This window comes from Aethalodelphis obliquidens, unplaced genomic scaffold (genome assembly GCF_003676395.1).
Source record: "Aethalodelphis obliquidens isolate GAN/ISIS:26980383/991018 unplaced genomic scaffold, ASM367639v1 scaffold43, whole genome shotgun sequence".
NCBI lineage: Eukaryota > Metazoa > Chordata > Mammalia > Artiodactyla > Delphinidae > Aethalodelphis > Aethalodelphis obliquidens.
Window position 1 is genome coordinate 8978391 of NW_020837987.1, and position 17608 is coordinate 8995998.

The 17608-nt window shown below is 57.6% G+C and overlaps 1 protein-coding gene across 4 annotated transcripts; it reads right to left on the bottom strand.

The window, feature by feature from the left end:
* Positions 1-1375: 1375 nt before the first annotated feature.
* PRX (periaxin) lies at positions 1376-10154 on the bottom strand. Of its 4 annotated transcripts, none has more exons than XM_027079565.1 (3): positions 6487-8743; positions 4486-5865; positions 1376-4314 (listed from the first exon to the last, which is right to left on the bottom strand). In XM_027079565.1, the coding sequence occupies exons 1-3, from the start codon at positions 6919-6921 to the stop codon at positions 2242-2244; spliced, it is 3888 nt and encodes a 1295-aa protein (XP_026935366.1). In that variant the 5' UTR covers positions 6922-8743; the 3' UTR covers positions 1376-2241. The 4 variants fall into 4 exon arrangements, with proteins under 4 accessions (XP_026935366.1, XP_026935364.1, XP_026935367.1 ...); XM_027079564.1 differs by adding an exon at positions 9692-10154 and having other exon boundaries at positions 1686-5865; positions 6487-6683; XM_027079563.1 differs by having other exon boundaries at positions 1679-5865.
* Positions 10155-17608: the final 7454 nt, after the last annotated feature.

The following is a 17608-nucleotide window of genomic DNA, read 5'->3' on the forward strand; positions in this document are numbered from 1 at the left end:
TCAGATATTTCTTTATTTCTTTATTTAAATTTTAGCTGCGCCACGCGGCTTGCAGTTTCTCAGTTCCCCGACCAGGGATCGAACCCGGGCCACAGCAGTGACAGAGCCGAATCCTAACCACTAGGCCACCAGGAAACTCCCCAGGGTCAGATCTGAGTATCAGAAAGCTACTGTGTGAAGAAGAGTGGATTGGAGGGGGCAAGAGTGGAGGGCCCCAGCCTGCAGCAGGGTCCAGGTGGGAAGGTTGGGGAGGCGGGGGAAGAGGCAGATGGATGAGACACACAGGAGGCCAGGTTGGGGGGAAGGAGGGAGCCGTGCAGGGCTCTGGCCCTGAGAGGAATGGGACATGGACCGGGAGCAGTTTGGCAGAGAGGACGTTAGGAAATTTAACATTAAAACATTTAAAAGGGTATTGAGTGTTGTTGGGTTGTTTTTTTTTTTTTTTGCGGTACGCGGGCCTCTCACTGTTGTGGCCTCTCCCGTTGCGGAGCACAGGCTCCGGACGCGCAGGTTCAGCGGCCACGGCTCATGGGCCCAGCCGCTCCGCGGCATGTGGGATCTTCCCGGGACCGGGGCACACACCCGCGTCCCCTGCATCGGCAGGCGGACTCTCAACCACTGTGCCACCAGGGAAGCCCGGTTTGTTTTTTTTTTTATTTTTATTTATTTATTTTGGCCATGCGGCTTGTTGGAATCTTAGTTCCCAGATCAGGATTGAATCCAGGCCCTTAGCAGTGAGAGCACAGAGTCCTAATCCCTGGACCACCACCAGGGAATTCCCCGTTCTGAGTGCTTTAGAACCCTTATCTGATCCTTACAATATACATCTCAATACCTCTATTTTATGGAAAAGAAAGTAGAGGCCAAAAGAAATTTTTTTAATGCCTAAGGTCACCCAGGTGGGTGCCAGAGACAGGCTTTGACCTTGAGCAGTCTGGCTCTCGAGCCAAGCTCTGAACCACTGGACACAACCTCCTAGTGTCCAGGAGATGTCAGGGGGGTGTGCAGAGATGCAGACGTGCACTGGAGGCCCGAGTGGACCCAGGAGAGATTTGGGGAATTATCAGCACAGAGGTGAGGAGTGGAAGCCGAGGGGAGGGCGACATGGCCCAAGGAGGGTGTGGGGATGGATGAGGGCCTGGGAGGAGCCCTGAGGGCCCAAGGGACAGGAGGAGAGAGAGAAGGAGTGCGGGGGAGAGAGAGAGAGAGAGAAGAGAGCGCTCAGGAAGGAGGAAGGAGCCCTGAGAAGTCAGGACACGGGAGACAGAAGAGGCCCTGAGCGTGGCCACAGACAGGCCACTGAGAGGAGGAAAACCTCAAATGCTGGGGGCCTGGGCAGGGGGTGCGCACCAGGAACTCCTGCCATGTCTGGTACGCATGAAGGGGAAGCGTGTGATGGGTCGTGAGTGACCCAAGGCGGGGTCGGCTTGAAGGAAGCCAAGTGGGGAGTTTGGGACAACTCAAGGGCACTGATCTATAGCCCTTCTTCCTCTAGAATGGGAGGGCGGAGATGTGAAGAGAGTGGAGGAGTGGCTATAGTGGCATCAGGGGGAGATTCGGGACTAGACAGCTTGTCTAGGGCATCTCAGAGAGAAATGGGGGAGCCTGGGGACCCTGGAGGGGGCTTAGGGACTTGGATCCTGAGTGGAGATGGGTCCCTGGAGGCTGAGGTCCAGCCCCAGTAGGGGCTGAGGACCCTGGGACTTAGTCCTAAGAGGGCAGCCGGGTGCCTGGGGTGGAGGCCCTGGGGTTGTCCTGGCAGGAGTGGGTCCCGCAGCACAGGCAGAGTCTCCCGCAGAGGGGTCCCGCAGCTGGGTTCTGCTGGGGAACTTCCCCAGCTCAGAGGCCCCTGGGAATTCTGAAGGGCTAGGACAGCCCCCTCCCACCAGGCCCACCCCAAGGCCTCCCAGAGTCTCCTCAGACCAGGGGTGGCCTGTCTCACTGCACAAAGCATCCTTTCAGGCCATCCTCAAGGGACTCCTTTCTCTGCACCCGCGCCCCACCCCCCAACAAACACACACACAGAGGAGACCTGACACAAAGCTACCTCTGGATTATTTTATTCACATGGCTTGGCAAGATACGGGCACTCCTGCCAAAGAGTCAGGCACGGACTCCCCGGCCCTGACCCGGTCAGTCGCCCGCCTCCCAGCCCTCTGAGGGTTAGTGCTAGTTATCTCACACACAAAACGAGGAGGGGGATGGGAAGACGGGAGGGGAGTCTCCCTCTGCTGAGGGGTTTCAGATGACGGCAGCCTGAGCCCCCTCCATCCTCGTGGGGCCTGGAGGCCCCGTCTCCGAAAACCCCACGTTGGGCAGCCGGACCCGGAATCCACCTTCCTCCTGGGCCTTGGGGCTTAGGGACACCCGGGGGAAGCGGAACTTGGGTGACTTCTCCCCTCCAGGTGACTTGGGGGCCGCCTCGCCCTCCTGCCCCCGAGGGGCCTTGGAGGGGGTAGTCAGGCCCACACGGGGCAAGCGGACGCGGACGCGGCCCCGACGCCCGGAGGCCCCTTCCCCGCAGCCCTCCTCTTCCTCGTCCTCGGGGCTGGGGGAGCCTTCCCCACTGGCCGCCTCGCTCTGGCTGAAGCCCACGCGGGGCAGCCTGAGTTTTGGGTTCTTGGCCTTCTCGGACTCCTCAACCCCCTCCTTGGCCCGTGCCAGGCTGAACCGGGGCAGCCGCACCTTGAGCTTGTGTCCGGCATCCCCCTCGCCCTCAGACACCTGGTATTCGGCATGGCTGCCCACAGCGGGCGGGGAGAGCTCCACGTCAGGCAGCGAGAGGCGGAAGGGGCACTCGGCCCCTGGGGGCTGGTCCCTAGGCCCCTCACCCCCCGCCGCATCCCTAGCCCCCAGCGTCGGCATCTTCAGCCTCAGCCCGCCCTCACCTGTGGCCGCCTCACCCGCCTGCCCCTCTCGGCTCAGCCCCACGTCCAGCTCAAGCTGGGGCACTGTCACAGCGGGCATCTTGAAGACACCCTCACCCTCAAGCGGCTCACCACCCACCACCTGGGCTCCAGGTAGAGACAAGGTCACCTGAGGCACCTGGATCCTATAGCCTGGTGTGCCCGCTGCTGGAGGAGGTGCATTCTTGTCCTGCTGCCCGGGGGTGGCACCCAGGTCAGCCTCCCCAAAGCTGGGCAGCTCCACCTGGGGCAGGGAGATGCAGAGCGGCCCCCTCGGCCCCCCATCCTGGCCCTCAGTGCCCACCTGCCTGGTGGCGGACATTTGCCCTTCCTCCTGGGCCCCCAGAGTAACCAATTCCACCTCAGGGATCTTAAGCTGCACAGCCGTGGACTCTGGCTTTTCCCCGGGGCTGACTCGCCCCCCCTGGATTTCTGCTTCCTTCCCTCGAGCCAGCCCAAAGGAGGGCATCTTCAGCTTGGGCATCTTCACCCTCGCATCCCAACCCCTGCTCTTGCCCTCCAACTCAGTCGCCCCTGGCACTAGTTCTCCTGCCTCGCTGTCCCGGCCTCTGACCCCAAACTTGGGCAGGCTGAACCTGGACCCCTTGAGCTTGGCGTCAGTCCCTGCCACCTCCACCTTGCCTGTGGGCAGATGGGAATCCAGGCTGAGCTGTGGGATGGACAGATCGAGGGCGGGCAGCAGGCCTGACTCCCCCGTCCCTCTGGCCTCCGCCTCGGTGCCCACCCGAGCCTTGGGGAGTGAGATGGCAAACTTGGACACCTTTAGCTTGGCGGCTCGTCCGGCCCCCTCAGCCTCTGCCTTGGTCACCTTTGGCCCCGAGAGTCCAAACTTGGGCAGGGAGAACTTGGAGGAAGGCTTGACTTTCACCTCCGTCACCTCTACTTGCCTTTCCTCAGCCTCCACTGTGGGCAGCTGTGGCGTGACAATCTCAACGGAGGGCAACCAGAAGGCCACTTCCCTGACCCCTGCTGCCACCCCAGGGGCTTCTGACTGCTCCACCTTGCCCACGTCGGCTGCTGGGACCTGCCCCTCCAGGCCGAAGGCCCCGGGCAGGTCTAGTTCCACTGAGGGCAGTGTGAGAGGGGGGACGCCCACACGAGCCTCGCTGCCCATCTCTGGCTTCAGACAGGGAAGTGTCACCAGCTTCCCCGAGACCTCAGCACTTGCCTCATCTGGCTTGCCGCGAGATGGGGACTCTGCCCTCCCTAGCTTGGGCATGGTCATCTTGGACATCTTGAAGCCAGATTCCACCCCCTCTGCTTCCTCTGCCCTGGCAGCTTTCAGCTGCACCTCCGGAGCCTTGGGCAGCTTCACCTCAGGTGCCTTCGGCAGATGCACATCCGGGACCTTTGGCGCCTGCACTTCCGGCAGCCGCATCTCCGACACCTTTGGCAGCTGCACTTCCGGGAGGTGCACGTCCGGCACGACCATCTCGGGCAACTTGGGGAGTTTTAGCTCTGAGACCTTTGGCAGCTGCACTTCCGGGAGGTGCACGTCCGGCACGACCATCTCGGGCACCTTCGGGAGCTTCATCTCGGGGACTTTCATCTCCGACACCTTTGGCAGCTGCACTTCCGGGAGGTGCACGTCCGGCACGACCATCTCGGGCAACTTGGGGAGTTTTATCTCCGAAACTTTTGGCAGCTGTACCTCTGGGAGTCGCACCTCTGGCACAGCCATCTCGGGCACCTTCGGGAGTTTCATTTCGGGGCATTTCATCTCGGGTACCTTCGGCAGCTTCAGCTCCGGAACTTTCGGGAGCTGCACTTCGGGCACGGCCATCTCCGGCACCTTTGGGAGTTTCACCTCAGGGACTTTCGGCAGCTGCACCTCTGGAAGCCTCACCTCTGGCACGGCCATCTCCGGCACCTTTGGGAGTTTCATCTCTGACACTTTGGGGAGCTCCACCTCTGGGAGTCGCACATCTGGAAGGGCTGCCTCAGGCATCTTGGGGAGCTTGACGTCTGGGGCCTTGGGGAGCTTCACCTCAGGCCCCTTGGTCTCCTTGGCCTCAGGCGGCGAGACCCCGATGCCAAAGGAGGGCATCTTGATGGTGGGCAGCTTCAGCTTGCTCTCAACGGCTTCAGGGGCAGCGGGCCGGGGCTCCAGGAGAGAAAGCCCAAAGGTGGGCATTCGAAGTTTGGGCCCCTTCACCCTGGCCTCAGGGCTGCCCTTGGCCACCTTGGCCTCGGCAACTTCTTTTGCTCGAGCCCCAAAGCGGGGGAAACTGAGGCGGGGCATCTTCAGGGCCACCTCAGGCGCCTCTACTTGGGCTTCCACCTCTGCACCAGGCAAGGCCAGGTCCACCTCCACTGTAGGCGCTGCCACGTCCAGGGTGGGCACCGTCACTGCCGCAGCCCCTTCCCGGGTCTCCAGACAGGGAAGTGTGGGCAGAGTGGGTAGCGAGGGCAAGGTGGGCAGCTCCACTTGTGGGACCTGGATCCCTCCAGCCGTAGGTTCCACAGCAGGTGCAGCTGGGGCTCCCAGCCCAAGGGTTGGCAAGTGGAGGGCAAAGCCACTGACTACCTCTGCTGCAGGGGCCACCTCCCCCTTGGGGGCTGCGACCTGGGGGACACCCACCTCAGCACCCGGCAGCCGAGGCCCAACCAGCTCCACCTGGGGAGCTGTGAATCGGGCTCCTGCAGCCCCCTCGGCCTCTGCTTTGGCCTTCCTGGGGGGAGGAGCTGCAGCGGCCAGTCGGGCTACCTGGGCCTCTTCGGCCACTTCTCGGACACGTAGCCGAGGCAGCTGGAGGCGCCGGCGGGTGGGGGCAGCTGGGACAGGACCTTTGACAGCCTCGACTTTGAGGCCTCGACGCAGACGGGAGAACTTGGGAAAGGAGAATTCGACGTCAACAGGGGCCAGGTCTGCAGGGACCCCCAGGGCCCCGGGCACCACCATCTTCTTCTTCTTCACAGGGGACAGACTCTGGATGTTCTGGGGAGAGAGGAGAGAGGCAGCAGGCGGTGGGACAGTGGGAGGCCTGGGGTGGACGGGGGGAGCCCCACGTGGTTATTTTACCAGGCTGGGGATGTGCTGGATTGAGCATCTTGTCCCCAGAACACCATCCCCACTTCCTGCCTGTCACTTCACCCTTACTGCCCCAGAAGGCAAAGACTTTATTTAGAATCTTACAGTGAATCAACAGGAGTATAGAAACTGTGACCCAAGACTTCTGGCTCCTCCTCCAGGATTTTCCCCTAAACCCTCGCTCTAGAGATGGGGAAACTGAGGCCCAAGGAGGGGAAGAAAGCTGTCAAGGGTCACTCAGCAGTAAATGAGCTGCCCTCAGGCTTGAACCTGGCCTCTCTGGTTCAGAGCGCCCTGGTTCAGGACGCCTGGCGAGGTGGGTGAGGGTCCTGGTTTGGGATGAGTGGGTCTCCCTCCCCAGGGAGGAGTTTAGGGGCAGAGAACAGGAGGCAGTGGATGGGATTAGCGCTGGGTTAGTGACAAGACAGAGGGCAAGGCTGGCCCACCAGTGTGGGGCAGTGGGGCTCACGGCGCAGAGACAGGATCGCTGGGGCAGTCCAGGGCCGTAACCGGGCTAAGCACGCGTACCAGCTTGGCCACCTTGGCCCGCGGGCCCTTGATCTCGTAGCCGGCCACGGTCCCAGGCCGCAGCGCCAGGTCCCCGGTGGGCACAGTGCGCTTCAGGCAGAAGGAGACCTTGTAAGGCTCGGCGCATTGCAGCAGGCGTAGTGCGTCCTCGTACTTGAAGTTCTCGAAGAACACTCGGGCGCTCAGCAGCTGGTCCCCTGCAGGCCAGGTGGAGGTGGGCGGGGCGTGGGCATCTCTGGGCTCCGCCCAGGCCTGGTTCCGCCCACTTCTCTGGAGCCTGTGCAGCGAGGCGCCTCCCAAATTTTTGGCCCCGCCTATACCCGAGCACAAGATTGAGACGCAAAGTTCCTCCTGGTTTGAGGTTCTGACACTTAAGGACAAAGCCACGGCCTCGGCCTTAGCCCCGTCTCCTTCACTGAGCAAATCCAAGCCCATTCAGGTCACACCCCTCCCCCATCCTCACACTTCAGACACTAACTTTGCTTCTTTTACTGAGAGAACAGAATCAGAAGAGAACTTCCAGAAGCTCCCGCCCCATTATTCAACCCTCTGATCCTGTGGCGATTTTCTCCACTCTCTCCCCACGTTATCAATTTGATAAACCATCCCCACTCCCAGCTCTGGTCAATCCCTCCACCACCTTTTCAGGGACACACTCCAGCAATTCTGCCCTCTCTCCCCACGTTATCAATTTGTCCTTCTCGTCTACATTATTCCCATCAGCATACAGCATACCATTCTTTCTCCCATAAGAAAGGCTGTCTTGACCTCACTCCTTCTGGAGCTCCTGCCCCATTTACCTGTTCCACTTGATGGCAAAATTCATTGAGTTGTCTAGCTGCATTATTTCCAGTTCTCCAATTACACTTTTTACATCCCCCCTCCCAGAGCCTTGAACTGCTCCTCTCAAGGTCCCATGCAGTAACCTCTGTGTAGTTAAGTCCAACGGTCAAGTCCCAGACTTCATCTGCTTGAACTCCTGCTTGAGACGCAGCTTCACGCTCCTCTCCTTCATCTACTTGCTTGGCTCGGCTTCCAGGGTGCCACACCTTCTGGAACCTCCCTCGAGGTTCCTTCTCAGCCTCCTGGGATGGTTCCTCCCCATCTCCCAGACCTCTTAAAGACACACAGTCCCAGAGCTCAGGCCTTGGACCTCTACTCTGGTCCATCTCCATGCTACACTCATCCCTTTGGGAAGCTCATCCAGATTCAGGAGTTTAAAGAGCATAAATATGCTGACTCCCAAGTGTATCTCTCCAGCCCAGCACTCCCCCCTCCATCCTAGACTCAAATATCCAACTAGCCCTCCACATCTCCACCTTGGGATCCACCTCTCATCTGACAGATCCAAATTCTATTCCTGGTTTTCCTGCAAACAAGCTCCAGCCCCAGTGTTCCCCATTTGTGGAACTACCAACTCCATTCTCAGGTCAAGAATCCCTGGACACATCCTTGATCCCTCTCTTTCCAATCCACCCCATATCCAGTCCTGAAGGCGCTTCGCCTGGATGGCAAAATGCATTGAGTTGTCTAGCTGCATTATTTCCACCTCTCTGATTACACTTTTGACACCCGCTTCCCAGAGCCTTGAACTGCTCCTCTCAAGATGCTATGCAGTGACCTCTGTGTAGTTAAGTCCAACGGTCAAGTCCCAGACTTCATCTGCTTGAACCCCTGCTTGAGACCCAAATGATATCCAGAATCCAAACCCTTCTCTTCATCTCCAATAACACTCTTTTGGCCCCAAGCATCACCAATCTCTTACCTGGAAAATCACAGTAGCCTCTTTTCCTGCTCCCCATCCTGCCCCCCACCACCCCCAGTCTACTGCTAACACAGCATTTCAACACAGTCAATTCACGTTCTTTCTTCAACTCACAAACCTTCCAGATTAAAAGTCAAAGTCTTCCTCATGGCCTATAAAGCCCTCTAAAAACTACCCTTTCTCTTACCTCTCTGGCCTCATCTCTTACTCTACTCTTCACTAACTCCACTCCATCCACCCTGGCTTCCTGGCTGTTCCTCCAACAAGCCAGGCATGCTCCCATCTTGGGGCATTTGCACTGGCTGTTCTCTCTGCCTGGAATGCTCCTCCAGATGGCCACATAGCTCATTCCCTTACCTTCTTCAGGCCTTTCTGCTCTTCCTGGCTCACCCTATTTAAAAATGCAGCTTCCGGGACTTCCCCGGTGGCACAGTGGTTAAGAATCCGCCTGCCAATGCAGGGGACACGGGTTCGAGCCCTGGTCCGGGAAGATCCCGCATGCCGCAGAGCAACTAAGCCTGTGCGCCACAACTACTGAGCCTGCGCTCTAGAGTCCGTGAGCCACAACTACTGAGCCCACGCGCCACAACTACTGAATCCCACGCGCCTAGAGCCTGTGCTCCGCAACAAGAGAAGCCACTGCAATGAGAAGCCCGCCCACCATTACAAAGAGCAGCCCCCAATCGCCGCAACTAGAGAAAGCCCGGGAGCAGCAATGAAGACCCAACGCAGCCATAAATTAATTAATTAATTAATTAATTAATTTTTTAAAATGCAGCTTCTGTCCTGGCATCCGTAAGCATATATCGCCTTCTAATTTACTGTGCATTTTACACATTTTGCTTAAATATGTCTCTCCTTACTAGAACGTAAGCTCCATAAGTGCAGAGAGTGTTATCTGTTTTGTTCACTTCAGTAGCCCAAGCACCCAGAATAATATCTGGAAATAGAAGGCACTTAGTAAATAGTTGTTGCATGAATAAATCGCGTCAGCCTCAGCCATGTTGCCTAAAATATCCCTTACTAAGCTCCCCTCCCCACCCCCTCCAAGTTGTTAACTCCGCCTCTTTTCTTCAGCCTCAACAACAAAACAATAACTAGCACTTACTTAGTGCTTACCATGTGTCACTTAGCTACCTGCTGTGTTTTCAAACATTTAATCCACATAATAACCCTATGAGATAAGTACTAGAATTAGTCCCATTTTAGAGGTGTAAAAACCGAGGCACAGAAAGATTACAAGATAGTAAACTGCACATCTGGGAGTCGAACCGAGACAATGAACCTCCAGAGCTCCTGCTCGGATCAACCGCAAAGCCGATAGGTAACACAAAGCCCCGCCCCTAGCCCTTAACCCCGCCTCCTGGTCCCGGTACCCAGGGCAGCTTCCCAACACCGCCCCCGCAGGAAAGCCCCGCCCCATGCCCCCGCCCCACTCACCTTCCTGCAGGCTGAGGCTCCTGGCCGCAGGTGAGTCCTCACGCAGCTCGCGGACGAAGATTCCCTCCTTGCCGCCGCCGGCTACGTTGATGCCACTGACCCCTGTCTGCGCCTCCGTCTCCACGATGATCTCCACCAACTCCGCCCGCCTCAGCTCCTGCGGAGGGCGGCGAGGGATCGCCATGGGGCGCTAGGGCGGGACTTCGCCCAGGGCCCGCCATTGAGCTTAAAAGCGGCTCTTAACCGGGTCCTCAGGGGACAGGCGCCTCGGCAGGGCTCAGGCAGGTTGTGCGGGCCCACCCTCTCCAGCATCTCCCCGTTAAGTGAGCACGAGGGCCGCTCGCTCAGTGACACCCCGCGAAAGGGTTCAACGGCTCTCGAGGCTCACAGGCCTGATGGAGCCCCAAAGACCGCTATCGGGAGAGGCGGGGCGCGGGGCGGTGTTGTAGAGGAGGGGCGGGGTGGGGAGGCCAGAGGGAACCTGAGTTGCGACTGAGAGGCGGGCCTGACATGAGGGCGGGGCTGTGCCCCCCCCCCCCCGAGGGGCGGGGCCAGTTGGGGCGGGGCTAGGGTTGGAGCATTTGCGGATCGAGGACGGTTGCCTGAGAGGAGCGGCGAAAGATAGATGGGTGCGGCTACAGTGTAACCGTGGAGGTGCGGAGGGGACCCATAGTCTGTGGACGGGCTTGAACTATGGGGAGGGGCTTTAATAACCGCAGAACAGGGGTGGGATGGAGGATGGGGTCCCGAAGAAAGGGCCGACCCTTAGTGGTGCGGTATGGAGGGGTGCAGGTGGGACTGGCCTCGTTGAAGGCTTGATGTGTGTGACTGTGCCCCATTGTGGACTCTATGACCCCAAGCCCTGCATAACGCCCATTGGAGAGGGAATCCAGTGAAGAAGGGTGCGTGGGTAATGAGTGGTGGGCTGGCAGACGTGGTATTCCTGGTATTTACTGTAAATGGTGCTGACATGGCCCTGGCCCAGCAGTGCACTGTGGGATCTGCACCCGGCCTTCCCAGAAGAAACAGTGAAAGGCCTCAGTTCCACAACCATCCAGGAACCCAATCTGCTGTGTGTCTTGGGCGGGTGGGGGGGACTTTGCCCTCTCTGGACCCATTTCCCTACTGTAAAGTTGGGTAACATGGGTGTACTGGAAGGAGTCTCTGACTGTGAGCTGAGACCTGAAGCAACAGAGATGTGAGGGGTTGCTGTAGTGGGTAGTGCATTGAGGCTGGTACAGACTGGGGTTGAGCCCAGGGCTTGGAGAGGGGAAAGCAGGTCTGGCCGATGCTCCACAGCAGTGGCCCCGGGACTGGAGAGCTGGGCGGAGCATGGTGAGAAGGGGTAGGAAGAGTTGTAGTAGAGGCAGCAGGGAAAAGCATGACCATCACCACCACCCTTAGGCCCTGGGCTAAGCATTTTATGTGTGGCATCTCCTTTCATCCTCCCCGCAGCTTGGGCAGTCACCGAGTAGGACACAAAGGTCCAGAGAAGTGAAGTGACTGCCTAATGCCACACAGCAAGTTAAGCGGTGTGGCCCCAACCTCAGGTCTGTGACCTCAGAGCCCATAAGCCGTCCTGTAGGCGGTGGCCTCCATGCACTTTACTCCCTGCCTGCCACCCCTCAGCCTCAGCTTGACTCCTGTAAAAGGAGACCCACTCTGTGCCTGGCATCCAATGGGATGCAGTCAGTGCTAGTGCCCTGTCTCCATAACAGTGAAAGCCGTTAACATTCGAGGAGGCTTCCTAGGTACCAGGCCCTGGGCAAATGACACAAGTGTGAGTCCTCAGTACCGTCAGAGGTGGGAACCATTGCCCCATTTCACCGATGGGGAAACTGAGGGTTAGAAAGTTCAGGTCATCTGTTCAGGGCTGTACAGCTGAAGTGATAGGGTTGGGATGTAAGCCCATGGGTCCAAAGCCCATGTCTTTAACCCCTACACCATCCTGCCTCTTCTGATGAAGGGTTTCTACTCTATTTTTTTAAGCTTATTATTGTTAATATAATTCCATTATGCTCAATGAATTAGCTTCTTTGAATCTTAGTCTGTGCCAGGTACTGTGTTAAGCACACTACAAATGTTATTTTTTTTTTCTTCACAGTGACCCATAAAATAGGCCCTGCAGCTATCTCCATTTCACAGATGGGGAGACTGAGGCACAGAGAAGCCAGGAAGTGTCTCCTTGCTACCCTAGTCCGTGCTCCCACCAAGGCCCCACAAGTCCTCCTTGCAGGATGTGTTGGGCGCTCACCTCAGCACTCTGGCTCCTGGCCTCCATGGTGCTGCTGGGAGTCACCTGGGCCCCAGGCTCCTGCTTCCTCTCTCCCTTCTGCTGCAGGACCAGTTTCAGTTCTGCATGGAGCAGCTGCCTCTGAGCCTGCAGGGGCAGGGATGGAGGCTTGAGGCCAGGAGAGGATAAGAGGAGAAGGCTGGGCTTAAAGGGAGAGGTCAAGGTGGGTATGAGAAGGGGAGAAGCCCCCCCCCATCCCAGCTGTCCTCTTACCGCTGCCTGGGAACAAGCACCCCCTCCTAACAGGAGCCCAGCCTGGGGTGGTGCACAGTCGTCTGCGGGGCTCGCGCCCTTCCTCTGGGGTCTCGCGCCCTTCCTCTGGGGTCTCGCTGCCTGCCAGGGAGAGACCAGGTCATGAGGCTCCAGACAGGCAAGGGAGGGGCAGGGAGGGGCATGTGGCACCAGCCAGTGCTCACCTCAGGGTCACCTCCAGCTCCTTGGGCCTCCTGGGTCCGGGGCTCTAAGAAGAATAACGTGAGCATTACTATCAGCTAACCCCACTGATTGCTTCCTGAGTGTCTGAGCCTTCCCACACTCTGTCAATACTCTATCCCCAGGAATTCCCTGGCAGTCTAGTGGTTAGGACTCCGCGCTTCCACTGCAGGGGGCACAGGTTTGATCACTGGTCAGGGAACTAAGATCCTGCATCCTGCATGGTGTGGCCAAAAAAAAAAAATAAATAAAAAAAAGGGTACTCTATCCCTATAGTGCAGGTGGGGGCACTAAGGCTCAGAAGACCTTTATCCAAGGTGACACAGCAGTATAGCCAGAACGGACTCCTAGGCCTTTCTGACAGCAGGGCCCCTACGCCAACCACCTCAGCTGACTGAGGGGGCCAAATTCACTGTAAAATCATTATATCCACTGCCATGTACTCCCTGTAGGCAAATCACCTCACCTCTCTGTGCCTCAGTCTCCTCATCTATAGAATGGGAAGAATGAGGGCACCTACCTCTCAGGGCTGTTAGGAGGGTCAAATGTGTTTGTAAATATACAGTGCCAGGCACACGGTGGGCACTTCATAAGCACTTGCTATGATTATCACTAAGAACTTCCTCTGGTCTTGATCTTGTGTTGAATATCCCACGGGGGTCATTGCATGTGGATTTCAGAACACCCCTGTGAGGTCAATACCATTGCTGAGCTTGTTACAAAGAAGACACCTGAGGCTGGGAGAAGGAAAGTCACTTTCCTGGGTCACAAATGACCCAGCCAGGACTTGAACTTGTCGGAAAGCTCCAGCTGCTCCTACAGATAATAACTAATGGGCATTGCGTGGTTACTCTTTGCCAGTCCTGTGCTAAGACCGTCACTTTCCACCTCACCGCAGAAAACCCTAACCCCACAACATTGTAAATCAACTATACTCCAATAAAAAATAATTTAAAAAAAGAAAAAAGAGAAAACCCTAAGCCCTGAGAGAGGCCAGGGACCTCGTTCAAGGTCACACAGCACAGAGGGAAGGAGGTAGAGCCGGGAAACCTCCCCGACAGGCCCTTCTGGGGAAAAGGGGATGGATCCTATCTCCCTCCTCCGAGCCCCCGACTCTGGCCTTGTCCTCCCAGCCCCCAGCTGGCATGCCAACCCGCCAACCCCCACTCCACAGGGAAAGGTCAGGCCTCACGCGGCGCATTCCCTCAAACAATAGCCCATCTGCTGTGCCCAGTCACATTCCGCCCCTGCCCACCCACCCCCAGCTGCACAATGGCCCTTCATAGCCCACCACTGGCCAGGATAGAGGACACAGGGACCCCCTCAATGCTCCAGCTGTACCCACTTCACTGGTTTCCCCCCCACGGTGTCAGAAGGCTCCTCTCTGGCTCTCCTAGGGGTCCTGGTCTCCCCTGTGAGCCCCCAGCCCCTCCCACATCTGGATTATTTCCTCTGAACTGGGCCTTATGCTGGCACCCTTAGGCCTCGAAATCACTCTGGATGTGATGGCTATTTTAGGGTTGAAAACTGAGGCTCAGAGAGGGCAAGTGACCTGTCTGGGGTCACACAGCTAGGACCTGTGCCCTTGACCCCAACTCTGCACCTTCACTTGTGTTGGTGGCTCTGAGCACTGGAAGAGGCCCAAGCAGCAAAACAGCTGAGGCAGGAGTTGGGCTGGGCAGAGGGGATCAAGGGTGCCAGGAACAGGCATTCTTAGAGGGACCTCGGTGCCAACCCCAAGCCAGGCAGACACTTTATAGGCATGGCCTCGTGGTACCCCATTTTACTGATGAGTAAATGAGGGTTAAGAACCGGGATATCACAGGGAATTCCCTGGCGGTCCAGTGGTTAGGACTCCGTGCTTCCACTGCAGGAGGCCCGGGTTTGATCCCTCGTCAGGGAACTAAGATCCCACGTGCCACATGGCCTGGCCAAAAAAAAAAAAAAATAGAGAGAGCCAGGATATCACTGTGAGGGAGTTGGGACTTGAACCCAGGTCTGAAATGCTAACTCTGACTCCCTGATATAACAATATCCTGAGCTGGGGGTGAGAGAAGCCTGCTACTTGTAGGAGGTGGTGGAGATGGAGGGGAGGATCCCCTAGGCCGCAAGCTCCCTGCTCCAGGACAGGCCAGAGAAGTTCACACCCAGAGGCTAGCACAGGAAGCTCAGCCAGGGTGAGGGCAAGAGAGAGTGCCCTGCTTCTTCATCCCTGCCCGGGACAGCTGCCCAGCCCAGGTTATATTTAGCCCAGCTGTGCTCTTCCTGAGCCACGTACCCAGCTCCTGGGGTGGGATGGGGTGGGAGCAGCTTCGGAAGGAAGCAGCTTTGGAAGGGCCCAACCCCGGGCACTCTCTGTTCCCAGATCTCCGTGTCCCACCAGGCAGGGGAAGGAGGGGTAGGGAGGTGGGGTTGGGGGGGCTGACTTGTGTTAGGGGAAGATCTAATGGAGATTCCCTGGAGAATCAAGGCCAGGCAAGACCCTCCACAGGCCAACAGCCCACTTCTTGAGCAATTCCTGTGACGCTGCCCTAGTACATTCCTGAGCTTCCAGAATTCTGAGAGTCTCCATTTCTTGAGCACTTACTATGTGCAAAGATCCTTCCCTGCCTGGGCTCATTAACTCCTGACAACACCTCCCTGGGGAAATCAAACTTAGATGCCCATTTAAGATGTCACTCATGCCCCTCAGGGTGGCTGGGGTGAGGGGTTGTCATTTGTACCCTGGGCCCCTCAGCCGAGCTGGGCCTGCTGAGGAATCCCCCAGATGTGCCTCACTGTACACTCCTCCCCCCACCATGGCTGGCGCCAACCTCGTTTAGGAATTCTCCCCTCTCAGAGCCTCAGCCACCCCAACCACCAGAGGGATCTGGTGCCCTTGCAATGGGAGTGGGGGGTAGACATGACTCATCTGGGCCCCTAGGCGTTGTCTGAGGCCATCCAGTGATGTGGCGGGGAGAGGCATTCTGGCAGTGGCTTCCAGCTGCCTCCATTAGGGCCTGCTCCAGCACTCCTCAGGTTTGAATACTTGGGCAAGGTATTGCACCTCTCAGGGCCTCAGTTTCTTCAGCTATAAAATGGAGCCGTTAAGACTGGCTTTGAGGAATTGTGAGACAAGAGCAGGTGCTTAGAATATTCAGAGAATATAGTAAGTGCTCAAGGAACATAAACTGGTCTCTGACAGCAAGTGTGTCTGTGCATCTCAAAGTGTCTCATATCCAGCCTTCGCTCACAGTGGCCCCACTTTCTCCCCTACCAAAGAGGAGCTTTGGGTGAGGGACAAAATGCAGCTCGGGCACCAGCCTCCAACCAACAAGATCAGCCTTGCCTCCCCAGCACTCTATTACAGGGACAAAAAGGTCTGTCCCACCCTCAGCATCCTGCCCCGGCTCTTTATAAGCAGCAACGCATTTACTCTCATGTCAGCCCTGGGAGGTAGCCTCCCTCAGCCCATTTTAGAGATGGGAAAGCAGAGGCACAAAGAACGAAATATCTTGCCCAAGACGACACAGCTAGAAAGAAGAGAACATTGGGATTTGAACCCAGGGTCTGGTTCCAAGGTCTGTACCTTTAACTCCTATACCACGCAGCCTCCTGGGCCCTAGACACCCTCCCAGCACCTCCCGAGATCCTGGGTCTCATTCCCAGGGCTTCTCAGCCTGGCCAGGAAGGATACTGGCGGGCCGGTCTCTTACCACTGGGCCTCCAGACACCTCGAGAGCTCCTGGTCCGTCTGCTCAGCCCCAGCCCCAAGCTGGGGGGGAAAAGGAATGGGGAGGGGGAGGAGGGGGAGGAGGGGGAGACCCCAGCCATTGGCTGCCGAGGTATGACATCACCAGGGGGTGGGTGGTAGGGAAACAAACATCCCCATCTCCCAGCTATGTCCACCCGCAAGGGGGTGGGAACCACAGAAGAGAAGCCAAGACAGCCCAGTGCTGTTCCCTTGCCTGGGCTGAGACCTCCACCATGAGCCCCGCTCCTGGGATTTGCACGTTGCTGGTGCCACTTGGAGACTCAGCCCCTCACCAGCACTATTCCCTGGCTTCCACACCCAGGCATGGCCCCGCTGGTTCCTGGGGCCCCTAGATTAAACTTCTACTCCCTCTCCTGGTCAATATGGGTTCAAATCCCAGCTCAGCCATGTCCCGGCTGTGTGAACTTCAGCAAGTCGCAGCATCTTTCTTGGCCTGTTTCTTCATCTCTAAAACAGGGATAGTAAAAGTGCCCACCTTATGGGTTTCTTGTGAAGATAAAATGAGTTAAGAGAGACTAAAAACTTTAATAAATGCCTGGCCCGGAGTGAATGCTACTCATACATATTTTGTATTCTTCACACAAATTAGGGGACCAGCTAGACTTGTCAGGGGACTTTTGGTCTGAGTGAGACTGGGGCCAGGGGAGCCCCACTTCTCTGTTTAACGGAGTTGCCATTTCAGGGGGCACCTATCATGTACTAAATACTGTGCTGGGCACCCAAAGCTCGGCTCCTGGAATCAAGGACGCAAGATAGATTATGCCCAATTTTTAGCTACACAGCAGGGGGGCGTGGAGCTGGGGTCCAACCTCAGTTCTGCTGGACCCCAAAGACCCTGCAACACACGTCTGTCCCCTTCATAAAACAGACAAGGAGGCTCAGAGAGGGGAATGACACCAAGGTCACCCACAGCAGGTAATAGGTAGCATCAGAATTTGAACCCAGACCTGCCCAACTCCCAAACCAAGGCCACTAGGCCTCACCCTGATCCCCTGACCCCCGGCCCCCAGCCTGCCCTGACTCACCAGACCCCGGGGGGCGGCACAGGGAGCACAAGTACCCCCACATGCCCCTCACACCCACCCGGCCGCTGCCTCGGATGCTCCTGGCTCTCTGAGCCCGGGCCTGGGGCTAGGGCTGGGAAGAGGCTGGGGATTACCCCCAAAATGCATGTCAGCAGCTTCGGCCCCATTGTCCAGCCAGGCAGGGCCACCAGGCCCTCAGCTCCGTCGGCACCCTCACCCTTCACATCAGCTCTCTGGCCCCTCTGCGAATTCATCCCCCACCCCACACTGAGCAGTTGGGGCCTACTCCCGAGGGCACGAGGGCATGGGGGACTAGGAACTGGTTGGCAGGAACCCAGAATGCTAGGGCCCTCCTCCCCTCTCTCCGAAATGCCCCCTGCCCACTCTCAGCCACCGGGGAAGGCAGGAATGTG

What these genes read in the sequence shown, in the direction of transcription:
- PRX (XM_027079563.1), bottom strand. Translation starts at nt 6,921, where the DNA reads ATGGGCTTGGATTTGCTCAGTGAAGGAGACGGGGCTAAGGCCGAGGCC. An exon ending in GGGCCAAGGTGGCCAAGCTG is followed by an intron (nt 5,866 to 6,486) that starts GTACGCGTGCTT and finishes CTCTCTCCCCAG; the next exon opens with AACATCCAGAGTCTGTCCCC.